The sequence below is a fragment of the Strigops habroptila genome, chromosome 3 (assembly GCF_004027225.2).
Source record: "Strigops habroptila isolate Jane chromosome 3, bStrHab1.2.pri, whole genome shotgun sequence".
NCBI lineage: Eukaryota > Metazoa > Chordata > Aves > Psittaciformes > Psittacidae > Strigops > Strigops habroptila.
This window is the reverse complement of record NC_044279.2, coordinates 81,218,099-81,242,922: the sequence shown is the minus strand read 5'-3', so window position 1 is coordinate 81,242,922 and position 24,824 is coordinate 81,218,099. Positions and strand designations below refer to the sequence as shown.

The window sequence follows — 24,824 nt, the reverse complement described above, 5'->3', positions numbered from 1 at the left end:
ACTTTTCACTCTACTTTAGCAAGTGCTACCTACGCTCAGGACTGTGGTGGCAGTGCAGAAACTAAGAAAATGGTAAAAAAACCCCAACCCAAGAACAAACCAATTCTCCTGCACCCCCTCACACAGCGTGGACCTACCTGTCCTCCAGAGAACAGTATCATAGAAAAAGGAGAACTCCATCTCTGTGTGATGCTCAAGAGAAGCCCAACCTCTCGGTGCTGTCACGTAAATATAGGATACATAGAGTGGGACATGGACTGTTAAAAAGGACTGAGCAGAGTCGCGTACCTGTCAATAAAACCCCAAAAAAGGTGGTTATGCACCTTCCAAACGAGAGACATTGACCCAGACAGTATCCACTGCACTCTCATTCTGCACTGCGAATGGGGGAAAAAGCCAGAGTATCTGCAACAGAAGACTCTTTTTTAGTTCTGGACCACGGATGTCCTCAACACAGGGAGGATAATGTGGGGATGAAATATTCCTAAAGCAATATCATGTCATTGCTCCATGAAGACTGAGCATTATTGGCAAACAATTAGCTGATTTGCAAAAAAAGTTACTGCTGGGCTGCCATTTGAAAAATAATAATGAACTGCTGGGAAACGTATGCAAGCACAGAGAGCACCTCATGTGCTACAGAACGCTTAAAATTAAGTCAGAGATGTCTGTCTGACCTTTCATTACCTTTACATGTAGGTACTTTAGACAAACTTGCATTCTAAATAAGGGCAAGTGCTAAAGCACACTGGTGTGCTGGTATAAAAAGAGCTGTGGTCACAACTTCACCTCAGAATCTCCCTGGTTTCCAATTCTGTGAATTGAAAATAAGCAATTCTGCTTGCTCAGGACTAGCCCTATGAGTATCTGAAATACCAGAGCTCTGCAGCTATACATATACACCATTTATTATCTGCAGAGCACACAGCTGTACTCTGCAAGCCCCTGAGATTGCTCAGAGAGGCTTCCAGATGGGTTGGTGCCAGTCTCCACGTCCTAAATTCTGCAGTTGTTCAGGTCAAATAGTTTCTCCGGACTTGTGCAAATCATTGGAGGTATAAAAGGAGAGTTAACAAAATATTCCAGACCAGCAGGAGTTAAAAGAGGTGATGCTGGCCATAACATTCTGACTGGGAATTTAATACGGGAACCTAATGAAGATGAGATATTCACTGGAGTGGGATGTACATGTATAATCCATCCATGAGAGGGCAGTGAGACACCTCTAGTAGCAAAAGCCACTATTTCATAGAAGAACATTTTAAGGCTTTTGGTCTGCCAGCCAGTTAATTAAGAAAATTACTTAAAAATTCCCATGACTTTGCTCCACTGCAGAGTATGTAACTGATGCGCCTCTGCTCTGGTTCTTTGATCTTTTGGCTAAGGATACAGCCCAAATTGTAACAGAGTAGAGCACAGCTGAGAAAGTTTTGTATGTCCATCACATCCTTCTACTTTAAAAAAACCGTATTTTACTGGTGCTCTGAAGGTTAAAAGAATAAAACATATGTTACCCCAATGAAAGTAAATGAATTAAGTGCATTTCACAAAGCACCGTTCTTTTCCAGGGAAAAGGGGGAAAAAGCCATGCTCCAGTTGTACAGAGCAGCAAACACACAAGAACACTAAGTGGTGCTTTGCCTGAGAATTAAGCAGGATGTGCATTATGTGGAAGAGTTTTGGATATGGCATCTTACCTGGAAGTCAGCGGTGACAGAGCCTCCACAGACGTCAATTAATTCAGTCATGTCATAATAAGCATCGAAAGTCCAGATACAGCTCTTGAGGTTGAGGTGCTTATAGAGCTGGATGGTCTTTGGCTCTCTCACCGTGGGGTCAAACTGGTAAGGGCGGTCATAGCCAGGCCCAAGAACAATGCTGTCATAGGTCACTTCATCCAGAAACCCTGCCTCTGGGATTAACAGACATTGGGACACTGATCACTTCAGATTTTAAAGAGGCTGAGGCCAATTACTGAGGTCCCATTTTCACTCTCCAATCACATCAGTGACTTTTATTATATTAGGGATTTAATGGGCTCCTCTCTCTTCATAATCCTAGAGGTCACACTAAATACACACAGGTCTTCACAGGGGAAAAAGTTATAGGAATGGGACAAGAATCCTAAACCCCAAACTTACAAACCTATTAATTAAAGGCTGAAGTTAAACCTTAAGAAATGCAGAACTCAATTCAACTGAGTATGAACTGGTAAAATGAAGCACAACAACCCCCTGCCCACCATGGACCACATTACCCTGAGTGTCAGAGACACTAACTGCTTTTTTTCCTTCGGCATTTACTTCAGGAGTGAATTTGCTTTTGCTGCTTCTTGTTGCCATGTGGGAGACCTCAGTGACACATACACAGCGATCCACTTCCTGTGGATCTCTCTCTAACCGCATGGATATCGCAAGACAGTTTTGAAAAGCAGAAAATCACCAGCACGGTGTGAACCTACAACCAGCGCAGCTTAACCCCATTATCTTTTAAACATTCCAGGCATCACATCTCATCTTCAGTGGGGCAACTCTGTTCTCCTGCCGTTAGTACAGGAAGATTAATTATGATTTACCTTAATGTCAAGAGAGCCCCAGGGGAAGACACTTCTTCTTATCTATATTTCTTTTACTGGCTTCTTCCTAACTACCAACTTCAGAAAGCAAAGGCTGGCTTTAAGGATTACCTGAGATGCCTCTGAGGTCTCTGATGGTGACCAGGTTTGAGCAGACATGCTGGTGCCTGTAGATAGACTCGGAGAGAAGGAAATGCAGATTGTGGAGGGCAGGGTGGAGATGAGGGGCAGCATACCATCCTGATGGGGGATCTGCACCGAGATGTGGATTCTGGAACAAACACTGGATTAGACAGCAGAAAAAAGCAGCAGCCCAGCACAGACAGGGTGAGCCTGCTAGTAGCAGCCCGATATTTAGTTTCAGTTAGATTTCCCCAACTATACATCTGCTCCTTAAACTGTCCCACTAACTCCAAATTCCTGAGGGCAACGGCACTCTCTCAGCAGAGTAGGATTTGAGGAAGAGAGTAGGAGCACTACCCTGAGCACCTGAGCTGTTCAAGTGGGCACACTGCACGGAGCGATGTGGTTTCAGACACACGTTTCTCCTCTTGACTCAAGCTCTCCCCTTCTCCAAGGCTTCATACCTGTTTGGGATGCTCCTTGTGGCTTGACGTCCAAGTACTTCAGCGTGGCAATGAATGACTGTGCCTGGAAAACCACGGGCTGTCCCTGCGGACCACAGGAGTGTGACAAATGGCGCTGTCTGTGCCTATGGTCACTACATTGCTTCTCAGGGGGGTCCCCACATGGCCAGCCTTGTCCACAGCCTTGGCCACACAGCGCACATGGAATCGGCGGCTGAAGTAAATGCTGTCCAGCACCTGCAGGGAACAAGGAGGGAGAAACATGCCTGTGGGTTCAAGGACACCAGTGTTGCCAACGTCCAATTGCGTAGCAAAATCCACTCTTCCTGGTGATTGAGCAGCACAAAGGCAGGTACACTCCACTCAAGAGCACGTACATGCCCAATGTCTACTTTGTCCACTTGGACATGCATCTTGTTACTATGCTGCAGTAGATGCTTGAGTATGTTGGATGCTTTACAGCTTCCAAACTCTGCGCACGTACTGAAGGGAGGGAAGAAGGAGCCTGAGCTGTTAGATCTGCCAGGTTCTATCCATCTCTGCCACCAGATATTTACTGAAGTGTGCAAGCGCTCACAGCCACCTCCCATATCAACAGAAGCGGTGCTTTTAGCAAGCTCAGTGAAGAACAGTGCTAAATTTTCTGAAGCAGAAAGGGAAAAAATAATCCTAAAGAAGCATGCAGATGTCTCAGGCCGTTCCCAAGTCTAAGTTGATTTTAGATTTTTAACCTGTGTGTAACTGAAGTGTGCACTACCAGCTAAAAGCTGCCACGGGCTCTTGCAGCTTTGCCATACCGGTGCCTCCCACATACCTTATGGTTGACGCTAGTGACGGTGTGTTGTCAGTGATGGTTTCAAAAGGTGACCTGGCTCCGTTCCCACCGTGGGGGTTGCTACTTCCCAGCTGAACTGTATTGAGCCTCTGGTGGATTCCCAGCCTCGCTGCAGCGTTCCCTCATGATGGCGTACTTGGGGAAGTGAGGTCACAAGGGAGTGACACAGATGAGCGGGTAGCCTGGGGAAGGGGATTTCTTAGCACCATCCTTGGTCACTTCTTCCACCCGGTCATAATCTGCCAGGGTGACAACCTGTATGGATGCAAGGACAGCAGCATTCACCTAGGCTGAGGGAGAAGGGAGAGCAGGCAATCCTTCCACAGACTCCAACCCTGCCACATCATCGAGCTCTTCATTTCATTTCAGAAACCCCACTGGGGTTTTCAGTCTGTACTTGAAGGGTACTAAATCACACCCACTGCAACGGGCAACTTACTACAGAGGGTGCTGTAGAATCAGGCTCCCTGCAGCCTCCTGGTCCAAAATAGTCACTATTGCAGTGCTGGTATCTCCAAGAACAGCTTCCACTGGATCATCTGGACCCCAGCACCAAAGAAAAGGACTCATGCCCACTCCCGGCTTCATTGGACATGATCTCCACCTTAAACATGATGTGGTTCACCCCTGTGAGAGAAATGCAGGAAACAGAAGAATTCCATTCATCATCAGATATTGCTCTTAAAGTTCTCATAAAAAAGCTGCACAGCTGGTCTAGGCTGTGACCACTAAAACTTTTATGATAAAATAATGCATTATAAATTTTATTTCCACTTCTTTGCTACTAATAATTTACCCTGTTCCCACAGGAGTCTGCTCCATACATAAAACTCCAGCTATGACAACGGATCAAACTGATCAGGTGATAGATTACTAGCAGATGCCATATGAGGATTAATAATGCCTGTCTTGCATTAGCTGTCTGTAGTGAAAACCTATGATCCAAAGTACATTCCCACCACTGCTGTGAGCATCTCTGCTGTCTCTCACATCAGTATGCAGAACTGTTTGGTGAGGGCTTCTTGGTCCAGCAGCATGGTCCGAGCTGTTGCACTGGATCCTTAAAGTTCTCTGCTGAGCCTTACATTCTCTGAAGACCGCCTTACTCTCGCCAGCCAGATGCTGGTGCTTCTTCCTCTGTTCTGATCACCTGTCATTTAACAGTTCAGCCTTTTTGCATAACAGAATTATAGCCACAGCAGAGCGTAACGTTGCAGCCCAGAAAAGTCACGCTTTAGAAAAGACCACATAGTAAGTCTGTGTAGTATACTTTAAATATATTACCAAAAACCCTGGGAAAAAAACCCCAAACAAAACAAACTTCAGATACTTCTCATCCAGTGGGACCTTGCAAAAGGATGAAATGTATACAAGAGAAAACATGGCAAGCTTTGGGATGTATTTCCCATTTTTTCAAGTGGCATTAATTCCAGGGTGCAGGAAGTCTCAATAAAGAGCTCACCACCTCCAAGGTTTCTTTTCCTCCTTCTTTTCATTGCCCATCTGCTTGGGCAGCTTGGCACTTTGCTTATCAAGCAGAGAGGGCTGGAACTTAGAACACCAGTGTGTCTGAATTGAGAATGATCAGGCACCCAGAAGGGGAGAGGGGAAAGGGCAAGCCTAATGTAAGGAAAGGGGAAGTCTTGCGCCCCACCTGTAACACACTGGATAGGTGTTTCTTCCTACAGAGACTGTGATAAGCCGAAGATCAAGCCCCAAATCAAATCTAAACCCTGAAATCTAAGGGTATATTATGCCTTCTTACAGCTAATGCAGTTCACTGGGAGCAGTTAGACCTGTGCTGTGTTGCAAACCTCATGCAAGAATTGGCTTTTTCCACATCTCCTGACTGTTTCCCTTCAATGCTCCTTTCTGACAGACACATAAATGGCACTGGTCATGCCACCACCTCTGATCTTCCCTCCAAGAATCCCTTACCTGGGCTGAATTTGAGCATTCGACTCTTGGGATAGTAATCCACTCCGGCCTGAGCTGAGCCATCGCGGGTGCTGCAGCGGACTTTGGAGGTCCTGTTCTGATCCCCTCTCCGGACCACCTTGATATTTAAAACAGCAACACCCTCCGGGCCAGGCGGCTCCCGTACTTGGTACGCAGCTTCTTCAAACTCAATGGTGGGTGCTAAAGAGACAGCAGTGAAGAAAAAGCCCTGTGTGGTTTGCATGCCAGCTGACTATTTACAGATGAAGGGCATTCAGCAACTGGGGTGAGCTAAGCTCAGCTCCTTTTAGACTCTTATCTACACATCATCTGACAGAGGGTAGACTTAGATTAGACTTTAGGAAGAAATTCTCCCCTGTGAGGGTGGTGAGGCCCTGGCACAGGGTGCCCAGAGAAGCTGTGGCTGCCCCATCCCTGGCAGTGTTCAGGCCAGGTTGGACACAGGGGCTTGGAGCAACCTGCTCTAGTGGAAGGTGTCCCTGCCCATGGCAGGGGGTTGGAACTGGATGAGCTTTAGGTCCCTTCCAACCCAAAACAGTCTGTGATTCTATGATCTTCAGAGCAAGGGGCTCTTTAAAGCAGGGGTCAAAAACTGCAGCTGTAAGGTTAGATGTGAATTAGGGCAAGGAGTGAGGCAAAACCCAACACAGGTATTGAATAGCAAAATGATTCTCCCATCCCCTGCCTCCTACTGAACCACACGCCCTCAAATCCATGCCACACGATGTGTGTTACAGCCCCCACTGGCAGTCACACAAAGGAACCTGGCATTCCCCTTCTTCTCAGCAGATCCTCTCCAGGCTGTGGCACTGGGGAAGGCAAACAATCTCCCAGGGGAAGCACAGCAACTCCCTGTGCAAATGCAGGGGAATGAGAAACGGGACAAACGGTTGGGTTCAAGCCACTGTTATTCCACCCCTCCCTAAGACCAGTGCACAAAGCCATTACGTTTGGTGACCAGCACAGAGCTGTGGCCATGTGGCTGAAGGGCATTTATGTGTGCTAAATACACTGCAAACACTACACTGCACAGTTAGACTGTGCTAAACTACCTTGGAACTGCATCCTATATAACAGCTAATCCTGCTGAGCACTTGCTTACCATCTTCGTCATTGGTGACAGTTACATTGGCCATGTCCACCTTCCCAACCCTAGCTCCACTCCAATGGTTTCCAAGTGGGCTACCAAGATAGACCTGGAAACTTGCTTTCTGGCTCAAAGGCAGAGTCATCACTGATAAAAACACTGCAGTTCTTCACCTAAAGCCAAGCAAGCAGGAGAAAACAGCAAATATTTACAAATCTGATGAAACCACTTAAAGGCCACACTGTATTTAACGATGTAGGGTTTAATATCCAAGGAGTGTCAATCCTGGAAGCTGCCACTTCAGTGTGGACAAACCACACCATTACACGATGACACCGTTACAGTGGGGAACACACCTACCTCCACAAACTGACAGCTCTCTGCTAAAACAATCCTGAGTCCTACTGACACAGAGGATTTGCATTTCACATTTTAACTAGTTTTATCATGAAACAAACAACACGTTCAGAGTTATGTTGTATTTGTGACTTTAAGCATCCATTGAACTAGTGTGGACAGCCTCTGTGAGCTCCCTCTGACAATGCAGAGCTGAAGAGGAGATCTGAACCCCTCTCATCAATGGTTCTTCATTCCCCCTATAAGCCAGGTTCAACTCACCTTCTCCCCTTTCAAGAAAGTGATGCGAGACTCCTCTGCATTTCTCCTCTCTGCAAAGTCCTCCATGACCTCTGCTGTCTGGCTCTGGGTGTAGCACCTGACGGAGGACTCATAGCTCAGGTCCCCAGTGCGGAAGATGGGGATGTGCAGAGCACCCTCCTTCTCCTTCACCGTGTACGTATCCTTGGTGAACTGCATGCTTGGTACTGCAGGAGGTAATAAAAAGAGTCAAGCAGCGTTGAAGCTCCACAGAGACACAGGAACTAATCGAGGCACATACACCCTGGGAGAACTGCTGCATGGAGTCAGGAAGGGATTATACTGGGACTCAGTGCTGGAATGGATGCTCTGTCTCAAAGCATTATCCTACTGTTTGTGGACAGACACAGAACAAATAGCTTGCAGCCACCAAGAGGGCAGACCTTAACAAAAGATACAAAGACAGAAATGATTACAGACTGCTACAAAGTTAGATTTATACAGTGGTGTGCTTTCCTTAGGCAGGCAAACATGAGAGACATTGAAATACAAGAAAAACTAAACAAGCACTGAGACTTTCTCCCATAGTAAGGGGGACTTTAGCTCACAGAAAGCATAGAACAAGGACTGAGCTCTGAGCAGAGAAGGCAAAGCGTGGCTGAAAGTGAGGGAACACACAGGAAAATTCATTCTGCACTTCTGAAGACTCCAAGTTCCTGTGGGCAGTGAAGCATGGAAGGAAACAGAGCAGCCAAATGGAATGGGAGGACCCCAGGAAAACAGGCTATTCCAGCCTAGAAATAACCTAGCTTGGACTAGCTTCCTGCTGCACGGAAATTGTTAAGGAAGAGGCTTAGGATGGGCTGGACAGAGCTGCCATGGATAACTCACCATCCTGGAAGATGTCATTAATGGCCACGATGGCTTGAACGGCTTTGTCAGCTCAGCTCCATGGGGTGAGCTGAGATAAACAAACAAATGTCTCCAGCCCTTCTATTACTGGGTACTGTGGCATCGTCCAGGATTGTCAGAGTGCAGAACTAGAAGGAAAGCAGAGATGCAAAACTTTCATCCTCCCTAGCACTCACATTTGGGTGTGTAATGCAAAGTTATTATGTCAGGCCCTTCCTGAATTCATCAATGTTCAAGATAAATCTGGCACATCATTTTGGAGATTAGACAGCCATCTTCATCCTGGGAGAGGTGGCCTGACTGTATCTTCCCTGTCTGGAGTGCTGAGCAGATGTGAGTCTGGGCCTAGCAGATTCATTAACAATCTCAAGTGGCCCTGAGAGGATTTTCAAAACAGGCAAATGACAGTAATATAAACAAGAGAGAAAGTTGTCACCAGACAGAGCAGACTCATCAGGAGTGGCTCTGGGCTCCTCACCTCTTCTGTCTTGCCGGGCCTGAACTCTATTTTCCTGGAGCTGGGGACATAATCAATTCCCGGGCTGGCAGAGGGAGGGTCTGACGCCCGAGTGGCACACCACACCGAGATGGGGGTTGAGAGATCAGGTCCCTGTCGGAGGACTGGAATCTCAATGTTTCCTGCATCACCAGTTGCACATGCGAGAGAACCAAGATGAGAAAGCCGGCACATACCACAAACCCACTCCTTTCCCTTCCCTGTCTCCCCTCACCACTGCTCCTGTACCAGCACAGGCTATTGCACAGAACAACCCCCAGCCCTCCCCATTGAGCGCAGAGGGAAGAGCGGAAACCCTTCTGCACATCTTTTACAATTTCTGCTGCTGTGCCCTAAAATCGCTCCTTCTATCACCTTTCCTGGTGAAAGCATTTTGATGGTTAAACACCCCAGTGAGGTGTGGAGCAGCACCCTTCACCTGCCAGCCTCGCTGACAGTGAAAGTAGCATTCCCCAGGGACACCGTGGAGGCATCATTGGGACCACTAATGAAGCAGTGGCTTGAAGCCGGCTTGCCAATGCGCGCATTATCTGAGGGGTTGGCCAACACAATCTCAAGTCCTCTTCTTCTTCATATTCACTGTCATCGATCAGCGTAATGTCACATGTCGTGACAGTGACGCCCGGACCGAAAACAATGCGGCTGTCATCTGCCATCCGTCGGGACTTGAAGTCAGAGCCAGATTCCAGCATATGAAGGCTGCTTCCCGTGGCTGATTTGGGGACGGTGTAGCACAGAGCAGACACTGTGCTGCTGGTATCCCCTAAGACACAACAGAAAAAAACCCCCTTAACTCTATGGAAATACTTTTATTAACTTTATGGAAGTACTCTATCTGGTGGACATACCATTCAATTAAAACAGCATTCAGATAAGAGGGTGAGGAGTTAAGAACACCATCACTGCTCCTAAAAAGCTGGTTTAGGTCTGACTTCCAGGCGTACTCCAAATCTGCACTCTGGTTACCATGATCAGGAACTGGGTGGCACTTACTTATTAAAGAATATAGATTGGTAAGGTCCACATAAAACACAGATCACAGAGAAGCAGAAATAACAAATACAGGTTTTCTCCTGCTCATGCTGGGAGGAGAAATGAATCCAAAAGTAAGGCGCTTTAACTGCATTTAACTGAATCTTACAGCAGAGCTGGGAAAGAAAAGAAAATCAAACCATCTGTTCTCTGTTGTTGCTTTGTCGTTTCAGTTGCACCATAAAGGTAATTCCAAAAAATTAAAGAATCACCCCAAAAATCATTAAACAGGAAAACCCCAAGGAAGACTTCTTGTTTGGGGGTCTCTGTTATTTGCCTTCCAACAGGAAACAGTTGTATTCCTCAGCCTGGCAAAGGTACACACTGCAAAGACTCCTCGGCAGCTTTGCAGTAATCCTAGTCATGTGAGAAGAAACTGCAGGAGACAGGCACTAAACTGCTCCTATAAAGTACAGCATTAAAATCCAAGCTCTAGGCAGCCACACATACTTCGCAGCCTGTCTGCAGGTGCTTGACCCACCTTTCCTTTCCACAGGAGCAGAGAGAAACCCATCGGTCTCGCTGACATGGTACGTCTTCCTGTCGAACTGCAGGGTGGGCTCGTCCTCTGTGTCCATGATAGTGACCATGGCCCGGGTGGTGTTCCCCAGCAGAGCATAGGCTGGCATGCTGAGCTCCACAGCAAAGCTCTCCATGTTCTCAAAGATGTTGTCATCATTAATGACGATGGTGCAGGCCTTGGTGTCCTCCCGCTCCTCAAACTGCACCTGGAAGGCAGCAACTGGGCTGTTGTCTTTGGATTGGAGTCTGAAACTTGCTGTCCTTCCTCTCTTAACCTTGCCTGTGCCACTGGCAGCATCAGACACTGAGCTTAAGCAAGGATAAATAGCTACTGGAGATCAAAGACAGCAGCAAATGCAGTGTGTAGACCCCTACCCCTTCTGATCTCAGTCATAAATAGCCCTTTGCATGATCAGGAATGACATTCCTGCTCAGGCAAGCCTGTAACATTTGTGGCCTGTCAGAACATTCCTGCAAAGCATGTATGCCAACCTAAAAACTGAAGGAAAAAAGAGATCTCTTCTGAAAGCAAATAAATCACACATTTTAGAAAGGAAATACAGTCTCCTTTGTATTTTTATCAGTTCTTTCATCCAAGCTGAACGGCATGCATGATCAGACCTTCCCTTTCCTGGTGTCCCCAGCCTACCTGCCCCGCGTACTCCACATAGTCGTGCTCTCCCAGCTGTGAACCAGAGCTGGATGTGGCTGTTCCCTGCTCCGTGCGGCACAAGACAATGGCATACTGGTTGAGGTTACCAACCCGCCTCACGGTGACGCTGACAGAGCCCGCGTTCTCTCTGACGCTGTAGCTGGAAACATACCATCGAATCACTGACTGGTTTGGTTGGAAGGGACCTTAAAGCTCAAACAGTTCCAACCCCCTGCCATGGGCAGGGACACCTTCCACTAGAGCAGGTTGCTCCAAGCCCCTGTGTCCAACCTGGCCTTGAACACTGCCAGGGATGGGGCAGCCACAGCTTCTCTGGGCACCCTGTGCCAGCGCCTCAGCACCCTCACAGGGAACAACTTCTTCCTTGTATCTAATCTAAATCTCCCCTGTCAGGTTAAAGCCATTCCCCCTTGTCCTGTCCCTATAGGCCCTTGCCAGAAGCCCCTCTCCAAATTTCTTGTCAGCCCCTTTAGGCACTGCAAGCTGCTCTAAGGTCTCCCCGGAGCCTTCTCTTCTCCAGGCTGAACAAACTCAGCTCTCTCAGCCTGTCTCTAGAGCAGAGGTGCTCCAGCCCTCGATCATCTTCATGGCCTCCACTGGACTTGCTCAAGAAGGTCCACATCCTTCTTATGCTGCAGACCCCAGAGCTGGATATAGGACTGCATGAGGGCTCTCACCAAAGTGGAGTAGAGGGTGCTGGCCATGCTCCTTTTCACACAGCCCAGAATACAGCTGACATTGTTTTGTATCAAGCAGATACAAACAACAGGCTGGGGAGCAAACCCTGTGTGTTTATGCTGATACTGAGCACCACAGACTCAGGCTGACTGTTGCCTCCATCAGAAATCTGAGGGACACTAATAATGAGGAACTTGGACAGATGGCAGCTATTCAGCGACCCTGCTCTATGGTTTAACACCCAGCAGGAACTTCTCCTCACTGACACACGCATGAGTCCCCACCTCCATACTGGAAGGGAACTCACATATTACAGAGCTCAACCTGCCTCCCTCCAGATCAGACCTCATCTGTCTGAAGAGTGCTGCAAACCCCATACCATTTACCTGGTGTCTGTAAAGCTGAGGAGAGACCACTGGACATGGAAGATGTTGCCACTGACCACATTGGGTTTGCTGTCCTTCACTAGGAACTGAAAGCTGTCCATGGTCTCCTGGATTTTCTCCTCATGCATCACGTACCGAATGAGGCCCTGGTTCACATCCTCTGTAGGAGGAGACATCCAATGAGCCAACCCAGAAATTCAGCAGAAGTTTATAGATGAGCAGTGTGGAGACACTCATCCGCACAGCCACAAAGACCAGGTTTTCCAAATGCCCTTTATGCTGCAGGACCTTTTCTAGCTTTCTTAGTCCTACTTGTGGTAGAAGCCTCCCTACAAGCTGTGACAAGACATTCCCTTGCCTAGTCTTCACCGATAATGGCTCACACTTAAAAATAAGGTAAATTTAAAGTAGCTTTGATGAAATGCAAGAAACATGGGTGTGCTACAGGACACAGGATGGCATCTCTAAGAAATGACAGGATTCCTGCAATGGAAAGCAAAGTTCAATTCTTATTTCTGATATACATTTGAGATTTGCCCCTTGTCTTGCCCCCTATCACCTTTTCCCCGCACAACCCCCCCCCGTCACAAGCTATCTTGACAAACTGAAGCATTTGAAGGAAAGAAGCAAAGTATACACAGCCCAACTCCATACCCTGCGTAAAGGTGGTCACAGTTGTCCCTGGTTTCAGCTTGTTCTCCACATAACCATTTCTGGGACCAGTTGTTATCTCATAGATCAGCTGTTTGTCATCTGTGTCAGGATCTGTTGTCAGTAATTCCTTCTTAGTGATTAGATTGGTTGCCTGGATTAAAGCCAGAACAACGGAGTAAAACTCAGGAGATCCAGCAGTGCAAGCCTAATTGACTGTTCAACCAAAAAGCTCAACCATCCTTTTGTCAAACAGGGAAAAGCTAAGGGATGTAAAAGCACAGAGCAGCCTTGAACAGACAGATGCCCCACAAGGTGTTTGACAGCACAGGAAGGATTCAAATTCTGCCTCGCATCTGGTGTGTTTAATAAAAAACCACTGTGGCTCCAAGAAAAGCAAATTCAGAACAAGCTGCCCGGCCCTATCTAGCTGGGGCTAAAAGCTATGGCAAATCTTTTGCTTTCACCTGGAAACCACTGCCCCATGAACTGTGCTGATGCTCAGGTGAAGCCTGGCTTTGGAAAAAAACATTTACAAACAGCCTCAAATTGAAGGATTCACTCAGGACAGCTCATGCTGCTTTAGTGAGCTTCCTTCCAATGACCTCACATGGATGTGCCTCAGTTCCACCACATTTTGCTCTCTCTTTAAAAAGAAAACACCTTTAACTGTAGGAGAAAAAGAGAGACCTGAACTGCTTGAGGCTGTAGAAGTGCTTTTTCTGAAGTCAGGAATCTGAGCTGAGATAGGCATTTCTTAATACAATTTCTTACTACAGTATCTTACAACTATTTTTCCTGGGACAACCAGAAGTATTTACTTGCAGTTAATGCTGGGTCCTCAAAAACAAGCACAAGAGAGAATTTCCTGGGGTTTTGTTTGGACTTCAGCAAAACAAAGGCATGTCACAGCAAGAAATCCCTATACCACATCTCTTTGAAAGCCATGTATCTCTACCATGGCTGCTGTGGCACATAATGAAGACTCCTTTGCCATCAGCAAAGCTGTAAATATACCCTGTGAGAAGGGACAAGAGGAAAAGGATGTGTCTGCCCAGGAAGGTGGGCAGGAGCTGTGCTGCACTGTGCAGGTCATGCAAGAGCGAAGCAGAGCCAGGCTTGATGGTCTGGCTGATGAAAGAGAAGGAGATGGTCCAAGAAGCAATTTAGTGCCCTGGAGCCATGCTGCCTGGTTTAGCTAATGGAGCTGCAGTGCAGGCATCCCTGCACACCTCTGACTTTTCCAAGACACTTCATGGGCACAGAGGGACACCTGCTCTTCAGCACAAAAATAAAAACGCTGAAGGATCAGGATGTTCTCCTGGGAAGCTTCTTCACCTGGAACAGCCCAAGAAACAACCGAAGCTGACCCCAGGCAGGCAGTTACCTTGCCATCCATGTACTCCAGCCACTGCAAACCCAGGTTGGTGACGACCCTGGGTGTCCCATCATCCACAGACAGAACATCCACTTTGAAGCGCTGTGGTGCTGCTGTCACAACCTGACAAAAGTTCAGAGAGATGGCTGTTACTTTGAGAGCCAGAGCCTCATCCACCATATTACCAGTTTTGCTCCTTTCAGCTCTGTTGGGATCAAGATCCTGGGGTGAGTTTGCGCACACAAAGGCTGGTACCCCAGGGAAGAAGTAAATGGCACCACATAACTGAGAATACTCAGCCCTCATTCTCAGCGGAGTGACAGCAGCTAAGTCTCCCCTGAGAGGAGGTACCTTTATACTAGTTATAGAAGGTCTCCCTCCTATCTCTTATCCTCCCCTTACCTGCCTCCCTCCATCCTCCATAATGAAGAAGGGATTGGTCCCATCAGACACGGTGAAAGTGAAGCGATCCTTCAGCGAGTTGCTACCATCATGACTGTAGCTGATGCGATTCTGGTAGATGTCATCCATCGTGAAGGTGGTGGCTTGGCGGTAACGCTGCCCGTTGCTGATGCGTTCGATCAGGCCATGCCGGGGAGGCTGCACGACTGTGAACGTAATTGACTCAGCCTGCAACAAGGAGACAAGAGTGGCAAAGGTGATGACAGGACCCCAGGGCCAGGACAGGCACGTCCTTACACATCCAAGAGACAACTCCTTGAACACAAAAGCAGTCCCCCATGCTGCAGCCATTCTAAGCAATGTGCCCCGTGTCACTTGTGTCGGGGCTGGAAGCAGCGATAACCTTTGGGGCAGGATCTTTGTCTCAGGGCAATAACAAGCAGCCAGGAGCTCTCTTGCTGCAGGGAACTGCAGCTCAGTGAGGTAGAGCCAACAGGAGACCGCTTAGCCTCTGGCCAGATCCAGAAGGAAGAAATTTTCCTCTGTGCTAGGCATAAACTCAGTGTGAAGGCTAGGCATAAGCTCGGTTCAAATCCACAATGTTCACAGAAAAGGCGGGACAGGGCAAGGATCAGCTCTGATCACAACTTCTAAATGTTCTCTGTGCAGATTTGTTGCTTATGTGTCCGAGAGACATCCCAGATGTCTCGAGCCAGGGCTTTGCTCTCCTTAAACACCAAACACTCATTCAACTATTTATATGCAAGCTGGGCCTCCCGTAAGCTGTTTGTTTGATGTTGTGATCAGACAGGGTATGATCACAGAGGGAGATGACACTCCCTACAATATCTCTCTTTGAACACAAGCCCATTTTTCCGATAGCCCAGATGGGCAGCAGAAGAGGGGAGGGAGGAGGCAAGGGGGAGTCCTGCCTTACCTCTGTGTCAGCATCTGTTGCTTTAAGCTCAAATTCCGTGATGGTTTTTCTCACCCCTTCCTGAACTGTCATCCCGAGGCTTTGCACTACAGGTAAGGAGTCATCCACAGGGTTTATGGTGATGTCAAACGTCTGGCTCACCTGGAACAGGAGGAAAAGCTTCTCTTGATGAATTCAGTCTACCAAGAGTGCAACTCCATTAAAACAGTAACGCTTTAGGGAGACCATGGTCATCCAGAGTTTGGGTCACTCTGTTCTGGCCTTGTTTAGGGAGTAAATATGAGCATCTAAGCTCAGATCACATGAACATGACCTCTTCTATTCCCTCCCACTAAATCACTGCGCTGGATCAAAGCTGAGCTCCAGGAGCAGTTGGTAAGCAGATGAAAACCAGACACTGAAATTTAGGTAAACCAGTCTCATGAGGCTACGTTGCCCTTACCTTCACAGGGCTTGCTTCCTTCCTTGTCATAAGTGAGATCTCTCAAAGCAGGAGAAATAAGAGCACCCAATGTTGTCGAATAACAAGCTCATGTGTGGCTTGTTTCATTTCCCTTGTCATGTGTAACTGTCTCTCTCAAGCACGCAAGAGAAAAACTGAGTCCCATCACATCCTACAGAATCACTACCCTGCTCTGACTCAGGTGAAGAAACATGCTGGATTTACCTCATTTGTTCCATCAGACACAGAAAAGGTGAATGCATCTGTATGCTTTTCAATGTCACTGGTGTGGACATACTGGATGCTGCGAGAGGCCAAGTCTGCCTGGCTGAAGGAAATAATCCTTGTCCCTAGAAAAAGAACAGTAGGGGAAAATGTGCAATACAGAGAGAAGCAGGGGAAAATACAGGGAGCTGGACATATCTAGCCATAAGCACTCAGTCTTGCTTGTTCTGCTCCAATTCAGGCTGTACCAACAACAACAAAAACCCCGACAAGAAGTTTTTCACTTATTTATGATGCTAAATGGCTACTGACAGGTACTGGCCACGCTACAAAAAGCACCAGGATCTGATATAAATAAATGAGCCAAAACTGGATGATCAGCCAAGGTTTCCTCAGAGCTCACTAGGTTAAAGATTTGTGTTCTCTTTTGAACACTCCAGTACTCTCTCCTTAGGTTCAGGTCATTTAAATCATGAGAACAACCCCATCAAGGTGTGTGACTGTATTTCTCTTAGTTCATCACAGACATGAGAAAGCACAGAAACCAGAATCATCACATTTTAAGTAACAGAACAAATAAAATCCGTAATCCAGCTCTTTAAGGTCTCTGAAGTACAAGATTCACTGTTTAGTTGGCAATTTAGACAAAAATATTGCAAATATTTAATTTTCTTTCAGCAGGGGGTTGCTTATTTTAACTCCCATTCATTATTGCTACCCTTTTAATGTGTTTGCCAGAGGACATCTTACACTGTGAGAAGACGAGGCAAAGCACACACTAAAACTGAGCTGTACAGTGACTGTCTGCATCTTGAAAACACATAGGAGATATTTCCACTTTAATCTCACATTAATGAGAAACCCAGTTCTAAGAAGAAATATAATCTTAGATGACTATAATCTAAACCAGAAGAGCATATTATATGACAGAGATGCATCCTAATTCATCAGAGGTAGGACACTCATACTGTCAGTGGGCACAGAAGGCAACTCTAAAATTCAGATCACATTTGCAAGTAATTATTTTCTGAGTTTCTCAGGATTGACCAATCCCCCTCCCTGAACTACCAGAACTCATTACCTATGTATCCATCACACCACAACGTAGCTTCCTTTTAAACTAACTCAGAGGTTAGTTCCCTTCCTCTCACAGCTGGCAAAAGAGGCTGGTGTTTGGGGATCAAGTGACATGCTGGCCAAGAGGGGACTGAAAGCAAGTTGTCTGTCCTCCAAGATGAGCTCTATTACCATGGACATTAGGAGATGGCATTGTACTATATTTGGTCACAGAAAAGGCTGAAGGTTTGCCTGTCATGCAGATGCAGCAATAGGTCCTGAAAGAGGAGATCCACACAGCAGCAAGCTGGACTCATCTGTGGAGTCCCCCACGCAAGGTTAGCATTGGGCATAAACTGACCCAGAGGCTGAATAAACCTTCACCTGTGACCATTGGGCTGCCTTGCCTCCACTCAGCTATTCTTCAACTCCCTGAGCTAATGACCGTTTCATTTCTATCAGGAAAGATAATTCTGTGCTGCTGCCTCTAAGCGCATTTTTCCTGCAGTGGATCTTTAGGGCTCAAACTCCAGCGCTTTGCTGCTCCGAGTACCTAGCGAGCAAAATACTGCCTTGCTAACCTGGGGAGGCCACATGCTCCAGGTGCCCCAGCTGAGGCTGCTTGGTGAGCTTGTACTGGAGCTGTCTTGGCTCACTGTCCTGGTCAGTGGCAGAGAGCTGGAGGGTGGTGATCGTCTTCGCCGAGTTCTCATCCAAGACCAGCCCCTTGTTAGCGATGATAGAGGGGGGAAATCTGTCCTCTGAAAGGTTAAATACAAAAGTGAGTTAGGAGACTGTTACCCCCCTTTTTCTTGGTGTTAATTCAAAATGCTCAAGCAAAACCAACATATACACAAACACCTCCCAGATTGGTTAATTCCAAAACGGGTACTCTGGGCCTCGGCATTAATCAAAGGAATAGTAACATTATAACGCATTAAGGACAATCTTGACAGTATGAAGATATTAAGGGGAATTTTTCTGCCTTTTTCAGTGAGCTTGTTAGAAGCCAAAGAATTAATCTTTACATCTGCAAACTCTCCCCCTGCCCCAAACTTGAATTAACAACAAATAAAACCTCAAGAATTACATCTTAACTTGCAGTACATGTGGGATGGGAATCTATGAAGGCCTGAGCTCTGCGCCAAAGAAAACATGACTTCAGCATGATCTTTACCTAATACACTAATATAAAAGACCTGGTCTGTCAGTTTGTTGCCGTCTGCACCAATCACATCAAAGGTGAAGGCAAAATTTCCACCAGGATCCCCTTTCTTGTGACTGTACACCACTTGCCCTGGAGAGAGGGACAGGAGAAAAGAGATGTTTATTACAGGCTGCATCATTTAATTCTTAGGTTGGAACCAGGCTGGCACCACAAGCTGAGGGACTTGGGGCTTGACAGAGATCCTAGATTTGGGTTTCATTACTTTTGCTCTTTATTCTCTTTTTTCCTGCTGAGAGAGACTTTTTAACACTTGTTTAACGATACATGTTTCTGCTCTAACACAATCACCTTATCTTTCCCTTCCCTGCTTCAGGTTATCCTCCTCGTTTCATAAAGATCAGAGAATCACAGAATATCTCAAGTTGAAAGGGACCCTCTCGATGAGGATCATCGAGTCCAACTCCCTGCTCCTCGCAGGACTGTCTAAACCAGCACATATCACTTGCTGATTACCTAAAACCAAGTGCACTCACCTTTATTTATATCAGCCTGGGTGAAACTTTTGACAGGTCCTTTCACAGAGATCGGAACTGGATTATCAGTTTTGGTCAGCTGCAGATGGCCCATGCTGGGATCCCGCTTCATGACAAATCTGATCATTGTGTCATCTGAATAAATAGCTGCTGCTTTCAAGTGCTGACCTGTGAGGCGTGCTGCAGAGCCTGGACCACAGAAAAAAGTCCAAAACCAGTTTCAGCTAATCCAGCTAAGAACTGGTTTAGACTGGACCATACAGCAATACCAAGCAACACCATTCTCCTCCCTCTCCCCATACCAGTTGAGAGCTGCAGGTTCCTGTTGACAGCTAACGTGAGTGACTGCTTCTTCGGCAGCTCCATGGAGAACTCCAGCCTCCCCATCTGTGTGTAGAGACCATCCGTGATGGAGAAGCCAAACTCATCTGTTTGTGCTGCTGCCCCACTCTGAGTGTAAACGATCAGCTCATCCAAAATGTCCTGGTAGGTGAAGGATGAGCCCGTGGACAGCACGTGTCCATGCTCCGGGGGCTCCGCAGCAGTCTGCCTCCTGCGGAGGTCACCTGGCAAACAATAGATGGATGAAGATTATGGGGAGCAGACAGCCTGCTGGGGACTCTTTCCGTGCCAGCTCTCAGTGGGATGCACAGAGGTACACACAGCCTTACCAGCAAAATTGAAGGAAGTTACCTGCTTATTGCTAAAACCTGTAAGAATTTGGCTACATACATGAGATCTGAAAAAAAGGGCACAGCCCTCACTAGTTTAACACAACAGCAGCCTTCACTTGACACCCTGCCTTGCTTTGTCACTGCAGATAGATGATGGTTTCCCAGCTCTTTGGAACTGAACTCCACAATAGGAAATGGAGTAACACAAAAGGGAACTTCCTAGGGAAATGCAGTCCCCCTTTCTCTTCTCCTACAAAGTGCGAGGGGCAAGTCTCAAAGAATAGGTCTGTTCTGAAGCATAATCCTTCTGTGGTTGCTGGTCCAAACACAGACTAAATGTGCTTTATACAAATACGCCAGGCTCCTCTCTCATATCAAGGCCAGGTTGGACGGGGCTTGGAGCAACCTGGTCTAGTGGAAGGTGTCCCTGCCTGTGGCAGGGGGTTGGAACTAGATGAGCTTTAAGGTCCTTTCCAACCCAAACCATTGTAGGATTCTATCACACACAGACATACAGACACTGATGCACAAAGACATTCTCCCTCTCACACTGCCAGCTTGTCAGGACTTACCATGTTCAGGACTTCTGCTAACCACGATGACAAGCTCACTGTTCTGGGTGTCCAAGTCCTGCAGGTTGAGGGAGGCGTTGGTAATGACCACAACTGAGCCCTTGTGCACTCTGACAGGCTCCAGCACCATCTTTGGGGGTTCATCGTTCTGCCTCTGCATGGGTCCCAGTCAAAAAAGGGAATTAGCCAAGGGAAAAGACTTGCCCACCTGCATGAAGTACAAACTCCCAAATTACAGTACTGGTGCTGATATCCATTACTGAGCTACACCAGTCTCTCCAAATCTATCCAGCATCACGGCTGCTTCTCACATGGCAGAGACACCCGAGAAATAAGCCCTGGGGAAGAGACTGCAGTGCACAACTATTGTCTCTCATCACAGGCAAATTACGTGCCTGTGTTAGGGGAAGGAAACTGAGAGGAGGATGGAAATTCCTTTTAACCCGCTCCCCATGTATTGCAAAGGAGTGAGCATGTACTTTAAAAGCCACATGTCTATGTGAAAGGAGAGGGCTCTGGCAGCCAGAGGGCAACGGTGTACCTGAATCGTGATGTTCATGCTCTGCACCTCAGACTGGCTGAAGCCATCGCTCACGTAAAAGCTGAAAACATCACTTGTTGGCTCAATGCTTTCATGGACACTCTGGAAGTAGTAAATGCTGTTCTCCAGAACATCTTGAAGGGAAAAGGATGCGTCTGTAGTCACAGCAGACTCACTCTGAGGGCCAAAATTCTCACCTGCAAATCAGAATACTACTAGTGAAAGAATGTTCAATGCACTGATAAACTAAAAGAAGCAGGATTAGGAGAAGAATGGCACATTACGAAGGGTGCAGAAGGATGTTCATTCCTGCAACATGGCTTTCACACATCTTGTAACCTTTGTAGAAAGCAGCATCTACTGCATTAGAGTAGTCATTAGGGAAGCTGCAATTTTATGAATAGTATGAGCAAGCCCACATCCCTGAATTGCTCAGGCTTTTTTCGGAGACGAGACAATGGCTAATGTGCCATCTGGCCTCAACACAACCTCTACATCAAGCTTCACCTTGCAAAACTAAGTCTCACACCCAAGAAAATCACCCAGCTGTTGCCTGTTCAAGGAGAGAGGCTCACCATAACCATAACGGCACAAACTGGAGTTCATTCACAGAACACAATCAGGAGGGATGATGTCTAATGGTTAGCAACCCGTGCTCTCCAGAAGAAAGGCAATCACTGTTATAACAAGCCACTGTGCTGGCCATACAGTGATATTTTACAAGGGCAGGTTATGATTTAAGTAAAATGATACATCCCATTCCTGATAGGACCACACACAGGATTAAGCAGACAAGTCTTCCAAATGAACATCTTTGGACAACATGGTATAAATCCTACCTTTTCTTGATAATACAATAAGAGAATGTTACCAGCCATGCTCTGCCACAGCTCTCACAGCCTTAAAGCTTGCTGGGACATTTAGAGGAATTTAACAAAGTTTGTTCTGTGTAACAAGGACAGCCAAAATAAAGCATGATGAAAATACAACATACGGGCTTGAAAAGGCTCTTGGTTTCCCAGTCTCATAGCATTTGTCTTCAACAAATGAAAATTAGGAGGAAATGCTCCCCAGAGACAGTTTATCTTGTAACGCTGGCCTTATGAGCTGTGAGGTGACAACCAGCTCTGCACTGAGGAACTGTGGTGGGACAGATTAGCAAGTGCTCCAGCATGGCAACTCCTACGTTCCCTTTCATCAGCCAGAAGGAAGAAGAGACAGCCAAGCAGGTTACCTGTCTTAGTGTTTTCAATGTAGCCATACATAGGCAGAGTGATAACTCTGACCCTCAGGTCTTCCTTGGCAACAGTATCATAATCAGCAGCTAAGTGGTGATGAGCCAGCAGTGGGACTCTGCCCCCTTCATCCACCTGGAAGGCAAAAGCATATGACAAAAACTACTCCCAGTGCACACAACACACAGCAACACATGAGCTGAACAAGTCTGCCTCTAGGGAAGAGGCTTGCCCAGTCTCTGAAGTCCTGTCCTACCCTCCCCTAGGTCTGTTAAGCATCAAACCAGCTGGGAGGTGAGGTGGGATGGGAAGAACAAAGCCAGCCTGCCCCCCCCCCCGAGTGCTTTATCAAGGCAAGAAGAGAACTGGCAGAGTCATGCTGACCTCCTAGAAGGTGAGATCTGCATTTCTTGTTGAGGAGAGCCTTTTGAAGGCAAGGGAAGGGGAATGCAAAGCTAGAAAGGAGGGAGATGACTTCAAAAGGCTTTGATAAGGAGTCTGAAATGCTGTGTACCAGTCCAAAGCACCAGATGTTTTCAAGACTTGTCTTCTGCTCATCTTTTACAGACAAGCTGCTGAAATAAGGGATGAAATATTAAACTAGGTCAGACTTACTCCACTGCTATCAAGAGGACACTCTAGGGAGAACCCAGCTTCTGACTAGAACAGATGTACGCAGCTGAGGTGCAGGGATGCGGCGTACTGTCAGTCTCCTCTGGCCTCCAAGGAATTTGTTAGCCCTTTGCACTCACAGGATTGCATGGGCAACACCACGTTTCTTCAGTGATTTCCCCTCAGGCCAGGAACACTGGTCAATTCCTCACATTTAAGACATCCTTGTCACTGTTCCTAGTATCCTGGGTAGCCACTTACCGTGATATGGTCAGCAAAAGCAATGAGTGATGGCATTGTCAGGGCAGATGTGATCGTGACGGTGAACATCTGTCTGTCAAGCCGGTTGTTATCAGCATCAAAAACAGCGAAGTGGAAGATGTCTGTAACTGGCTGATTGCTGGTCTCAAACATGGTGGAGTAGCTGTGAAAGTCAGAGCACAATCTGGGTCAGAGAGTCTCACTGACAGTCAGACAAATACATCTCATCCCTGCATTTAGAGGTGAATGCACACCTAACCTAATTCTGCACATAGGAAATGCTTTCATTCATAATCTGATAGGATGCAAGAGCCAAGAAAGGACAAAAAAGTATCTTTGATACACTGTACTAACATAATATAGCCCAGAAATGCCTATGGAAAGCCCACCAAGCTTTTAACTGCATGGCTTGAAGGAGAAATGCTCTTTGATACCTGATCCTCTGGTTGTTGATGTCTTCCATGGTGAAATTATAAACCTTGGAAAGCTCCTCACCACGAGAGCCCGACATCCGTAAGAGACTGCCATATGCAGGCAGAGATATTAACTGGATTCTGATCTCTGAGTCAGGAGAATTGTTGTCCTAAATGTAAAGAAACAAACCGAATCAAAACGAGACAAGATGAGCTTTTGTTTCCCTCCACTAAAAATGGCAAGACGAATAAAATGTTTTACAGGGGAATATATGAAGCTAGCTGGGTCAGACGCACAGCTGGTGAATATTCAATGAAGCTCTACAGGTGAGAAAAGTCAACTGGGTTGACATTATCAGAATCTACCACAAAACGTATTTTCATTTTCCCTCAGCTCAGAGAATTTTCTTTCTGTCCTCGTACCACATCAACACAATCTCCCAGACTTGAACCTGATGGTTTTGTTTTCAAATTACTTTACACTTCTAGTGGACTGGACCATTTATGTAATATGTTATCCAGATACAGTGAGCCAGATTTCAGCTGAGAGCTGGCACGGGGAGTAACTGTTGCCCACCACTGCCTCAGACAGAAACACAGAGCTAAGTTCAGTTCTAGTGAAGCTTAATGCAGAGCAATGCTGCAAAAGCCAGATTCACATTAAACTAAAAGCTGATTTTGACTCTTCTTAACTACCTCAAGTACAACCGTCTCTATGATATCCCAACTCAGCTGTCATCTTTCTTCTAAAAGTTCTTGTTGGTTGCTTGAAAGATAAGACCCAAAAGCAGACGTCATCATATGATCAGCATATGGGTCAGGACTGACATCTTTTCCGTAGCTGTTCTCTTACTCAGATCAAACCTGAACAGCTCCCTTGTCAGCCCTCCACCTTAAGAAAAGGACAGATCCTAGACTTGCATCAAGACCGATCCCTTGGGAAAAACATTCATCTTGTCCTACCTCACCCCCTGCAGTTCCCTAATCATCTCTGACAGCCACTACCGTAGGTCTCTCCAGCCTGCACTGCAATCTCTCCTCCCTAAAGGGAGCATATCTGCGTATCATCTGAAATCCACTGCTCGTGCATTTGCTGCTAAATCATCTGCAAGGAGTAAAACACCTTTCTTCTGAATTTCACCAATAAAATTAACTCCTGTACAACATGCAACTCCTGGAATCAACTCCAAGCTACCAAGTACTGTAGCATCTTGGGTTGCTTAAACCTCCCACCTTCGAATACATCCAGAAAAAGAACCAGGCAATTTTGGAAGGGGAATGAGGGAGACAAAATTTTCAAGGGATAATCACTTAGCAAGTCCACGAGCTTTATTAGCAAGTCTGAGTGATACGAAAATCTGGGA

The 24,824-nt window shown here is 46.7% G+C and overlaps 1 protein-coding gene across 1 annotated transcript in view; it reads right to left on the bottom strand.

The window, feature by feature from the left end:
* The window catches only part of FRAS1 (Fraser extracellular matrix complex subunit 1), a 159,037-nt gene that overhangs the window by 6,155 nt on the left and 128,058 nt on the right, over window positions 1–24,824 (bottom strand). Inside the window, 42 exon segments of the mRNA XM_030477972.1 lie at window positions 138–288; window positions 1,698–1,912; window positions 2,687–2,782; window positions 2,785–2,849; window positions 3,167–3,183; window positions 3,185–3,232; window positions 3,234–3,251; window positions 3,253–3,399; window positions 3,977–3,996; window positions 3,999–4,046; window positions 4,049–4,094; window positions 4,097–4,252; window positions 4,430–4,543; window positions 4,545–4,624; window positions 5,936–6,136; window positions 7,059–7,158; window positions 7,160–7,216; window positions 7,662–7,867; window positions 8,532–8,567; window positions 8,570–8,612; window positions 8,614–8,649; window positions 8,651–8,680; window positions 9,031–9,196; window positions 9,494–9,626; window positions 9,629–9,832; window positions 10,583–10,829; window positions 11,273–11,435; window positions 12,361–12,520; window positions 13,015–13,165; window positions 14,399–14,512; window positions 14,792–15,019; window positions 15,729–15,869; window positions 16,396–16,520; window positions 18,033–18,212; window positions 18,629–18,748; window positions 19,153–19,341; window positions 19,455–19,718; window positions 20,399–20,552; window positions 20,940–21,136; window positions 22,174–22,309; window positions 23,048–23,210; window positions 23,482–23,630. Coding sequence (XP_030333832.1) covers window positions 138–288; window positions 1,698–1,912; window positions 2,687–2,782; window positions 2,785–2,849; window positions 3,167–3,183; window positions 3,185–3,232; window positions 3,234–3,251; window positions 3,253–3,399; window positions 3,977–3,996; window positions 3,999–4,046; window positions 4,049–4,094; window positions 4,097–4,252; window positions 4,430–4,543; window positions 4,545–4,624; window positions 5,936–6,136; window positions 7,059–7,158; window positions 7,160–7,216; window positions 7,662–7,867; window positions 8,532–8,567; window positions 8,570–8,612; window positions 8,614–8,649; window positions 8,651–8,680; window positions 9,031–9,196; window positions 9,494–9,626; window positions 9,629–9,832; window positions 10,583–10,829; window positions 11,273–11,435; window positions 12,361–12,520; window positions 13,015–13,165; window positions 14,399–14,512; window positions 14,792–15,019; window positions 15,729–15,869; window positions 16,396–16,520; window positions 18,033–18,212; window positions 18,629–18,748; window positions 19,153–19,341; window positions 19,455–19,718; window positions 20,399–20,552; window positions 20,940–21,136; window positions 22,174–22,309; window positions 23,048–23,210; window positions 23,482–23,630 — 5,314 coding nt within the window.